Raw genomic sequence first — 3,595 nt, 5'->3', positions numbered from 1 at the left:
AGCAACTTCCACAACCATTTCACGTCCATCAAATAGCGACGCCTTAAATTTTTTCTGCGCATGCTTAATTTTTTCAAATTTAAGTTTTTATTATCTTTAACAAATAATGTAATAAAAATATGAGTAACATAAAATAAATAAAAAAGAACATATTGGAATAAAAATTACTATTTCATATAATATCTATTTTCTTTTATTAACTCTTATTTTATAACTCCTTATTCATGATTTAAATATAATGCCGATACTTTTAAAATGTGATCATAAAAAGAGCAAGTGCTCGTCAGAAATACATTTTCAATTTTCCTTTTAAATATTTGTTCTGATATTTCTTCACTATTTAAGAAAGACCAATCACATCCATATGCTATACTTTTATGCTCATTATATTCGCCAATAATAGATAAAGTTACTGTATTTTCGCAATCGATTATTCTAAATCCGCCATACATGCAAGCTGCAAACAAATATTTTCGTTCGAAGGGATCCCATTTTAAACGCCAAATACCACCATCGAGTTTGACATTTGATATAGGTTGTTTAAAGTTTCTTGTGTCCCATAATCTTAATATTTCATCATAACTAAAAATATTATAAAAATTTTATTAAAAGTTATGATTTCATTGTTGAATTTAAGTTTTGTTATCATTTTGATACAATACCTTCCAGATGCTAATAAAAATTCTCTTGTTGCATTGCTATGAATGCTTGTAACGCCAGCACCATGAACTTTATTTAACAGGGTAATATTTTTTATTCTCGTGTCAATACGTTGAAATTTACAATCATCGCCACCTTAAATATAATTATTATTATAATATATATTTATAATCTATTATTTTAGTAAATTTCAATTTTAATTATTTTTATACCACTATATATCACGTTTATGTTCCAATAATCGAAAGCTGTAATCCATGCTTCAAATTCATGTGCAGACCATGAATTAATTTTATTAAGTTCATTTTCATTTATTTCGAATAATGATATAAAACCTTTTGAATCACTAACTACGATTTTTGTACCAAAATCATTATTATTTGTTAATTTTCCAGTACACCAATCTAAAGATAATGCAAGTACTTCATCTTCATCCGAGACTTTTTTTTGAATTATTAATTCTAAGTTTTTTTTTTTATCATTATTTTTAAGTTCATAAATTTGGAGGTATCCTAAAGAATTTGAAATACCAAGTAAAATTTTCTTTTGACATATAACATGTGCCCATTTCATATCCAATATGGCTGGTACTTCTAATTTTTGTAATAATTTTAAATTTCCATTTTGTAGAACTTGACATAAATAAATTCTTCCTAAACGTTTTGATAATATTGAAGTATTAGATATTAAATTTTCATCATTTATTAATTGATATGTTCCACAAACAAATATATCTTTGAAAAAATTTATTGGGCACCATTCAACTGAATCCGCGCAAAACTCTGTATCGAAAGTATCCAAAGTACAAAACATATTCTTCATTTAATCTGTAACACGAAATTATATTTATATTTAAAATTTTTAAAATATAGTAATTAAAATAATTTTGAAGGAAATATAGGATTCTGCAATTTAATACATAAAGATCTTTATTTATGTGAATATTACAATTAATGAAAATTATGATATACAATATTTAAGTTATTACAAATTTAGAATTTTTAAATTTGTACAATTACATTTGTATACTGCTATCAATTATGTTTATTAGTTAATTCATTGTATACTATTACCAATTATGTCAATATTTTTATTAAAAAACAATTATACAAAGTTATTTGATATGAAGTTGGTTTTCATTAAATATTATAAAAGCTTAAAAAACTTTAATTATTTATAAAAACATTTGTTTGATTCACATTCATTTATATTAAAAAACTGACAGAAATTTTCTGATCATATACAACTTGTACTTTTTGGTCAATGGTATTGTTATCATTAAGATCATATCATAATTAATTTTTAGGAACAAGACATGATCATTGTTTCTTACATATAATAAATTCATTTATATATATATATATGTCTGAGCAAAGATCATTTACATATCATAGGAACTTTTCTTTTCATTTTAAATATTTTCATAATATATAATTGTTTAAATATACCACAATATATTTATACACAAATTTTATTCTAAATATATTATTAAGATTTAATACTACATTGGTTCTTAATAACTTAATTTTAACTTCAGTTTCTATTGGCATTCATCGTATTTAAGAAATATATTTGTACTATCAATAATTTAATTAAAAATTTTAATTTGTTTGAAATTATCATTAATAGAATTAATATATATTCTTCATTTTTAAGTTTGATAAAATTCACTCATTTGATAATTGATTTTAATAATTGATAATTACAATCATATAAGTATAAAAGAATAATTTTTATAAAATATTTTGTACTCATTCATATAAAATTAATTATATGACTAATAAATTATGGCACTAATGTCTAGTTTTATTGTACTTTCTTTGGTAAAATAAAATTGAATAAATAATTTCTTATTATGTAAAATAAATATATAATGACAATGCATAGTTTCTTAAATAATTTTTTAAAAAACATAAAAAATCTATTATTACTTTTAATTAATGACTATTACTTAGTTTAATAATTTTTGTTTGTAATTACAATTTGCAAATTTAATATAATCAATATTTGAGGTAGATAAATTGTTATTCTGATTCTTTCATTCTTTAATATATAAATGCAATACTATTTGCAGCAAAAAATATAAGTCTTTTTATGTTATAATTAAATACCTCTACAAAATTTGGTCAGTTATATTATATATAGAATTTCTGTCTTATTGACGAGCACTTTTTTCTGTTTCAAGTAAACATTCTTTAACTAAAATACGTGCATGTACAATACCACGCTTAATTTTTTCAATAGAAGTACGACTGCCAGCATAGGTAGGTCGAACTTCATGACCAAGTTCTTCTATAATATTAAGTAACTGTATATATTTTGATTGACCAGGTACAGAAGGAACAGTTTGTTGAAGGGCTCTTGGGTTTGGTACATTTAGTAATGGCTCAGTAATCTTTGTTGAAACTTCTACATTTCCTCGTTCTTCTTCCATCTTCTAACTGTTTTTTTTTTAAATAAATGTCCTAACAAATAATTTATGAAGAAATGATTGTCATAAGATGATTATTACAAATTATTTCAATACAATATTTGTATTTCAAATGTAAATTTTCGATTAGAAACATAATAACTTCATTAAAAAACCATAATTTTTAAAGCTAAATACCTTGCGAAAAGATTTTAATAAGATTATTAAAGAAAAGCGCTAACATAACCTCAAATTAAATATATAATTACATATATCTTTATTTAGAAAACTTACCTTAATAAATATACTAGCAAAATTTTATGCAATAAATAAATAAGTACAAATAAAAATTAAGCGTAATATTCTACAAATTCTTAAAACTATTAATATTTATTTCTCACACGTCTTATCCATATACCAATATGCACGTCTTCGAAATTTAAACAGCTCTTAACTAAGAAGGTTAGAAATTATATTGGCGCCAAATTTAAAATAATACATACAAATATATGATGTATTTGATTT

The 3,595-nt window shown here is 22.3% G+C and overlaps 2 protein-coding genes across 2 annotated transcripts; both read right to left on the bottom strand.

The window, feature by feature from the left end:
• Positions 1–177: 177 nt before the first annotated feature.
• Positions 178–3,507, bottom strand: LOC100577136 (diphthine methyltransferase). The gene is made up of 4 exons (XM_006564963.3): positions 3,365–3,507; positions 873–1,487; positions 663–795; positions 178–582 (listed from the first exon to the last, which is right to left on the bottom strand). Exons 2-4 carry the CDS (start codon positions 1,480–1,482, stop codon positions 219–221), a joined length of 1,107 nt encoding a protein of 368 aa, XP_006565026.1. The 5' UTR covers positions 1,483–1,487; positions 3,365–3,507; the 3' UTR covers positions 178–218.
• LOC725607 (cyclin-dependent kinase 2-associated protein 1) lies at positions 2,707–3,318 on the bottom strand. The gene has a single exon (XM_006564962.3). The coding sequence runs from the start codon at positions 3,092–3,094 to the stop codon at positions 2,816–2,818; it is 279 nt and encodes a 92-aa protein (XP_006565025.1). The 5' UTR covers positions 3,095–3,318; the 3' UTR covers positions 2,707–2,815.
• Positions 3,508–3,595: the final 88 nt, after the last annotated feature.

Source organism: Apis mellifera, linkage group LG14 (genome assembly GCF_003254395.2).
Source record: "Apis mellifera strain DH4 linkage group LG14, Amel_HAv3.1, whole genome shotgun sequence".
Classification (NCBI taxonomy): Eukaryota; Metazoa; Arthropoda; class Insecta; order Hymenoptera; family Apidae; genus Apis; species Apis mellifera.
Note: the sequence above shows the minus strand (reverse complement) of the source record. Positions and strands in the feature narration are given on the sequence as shown.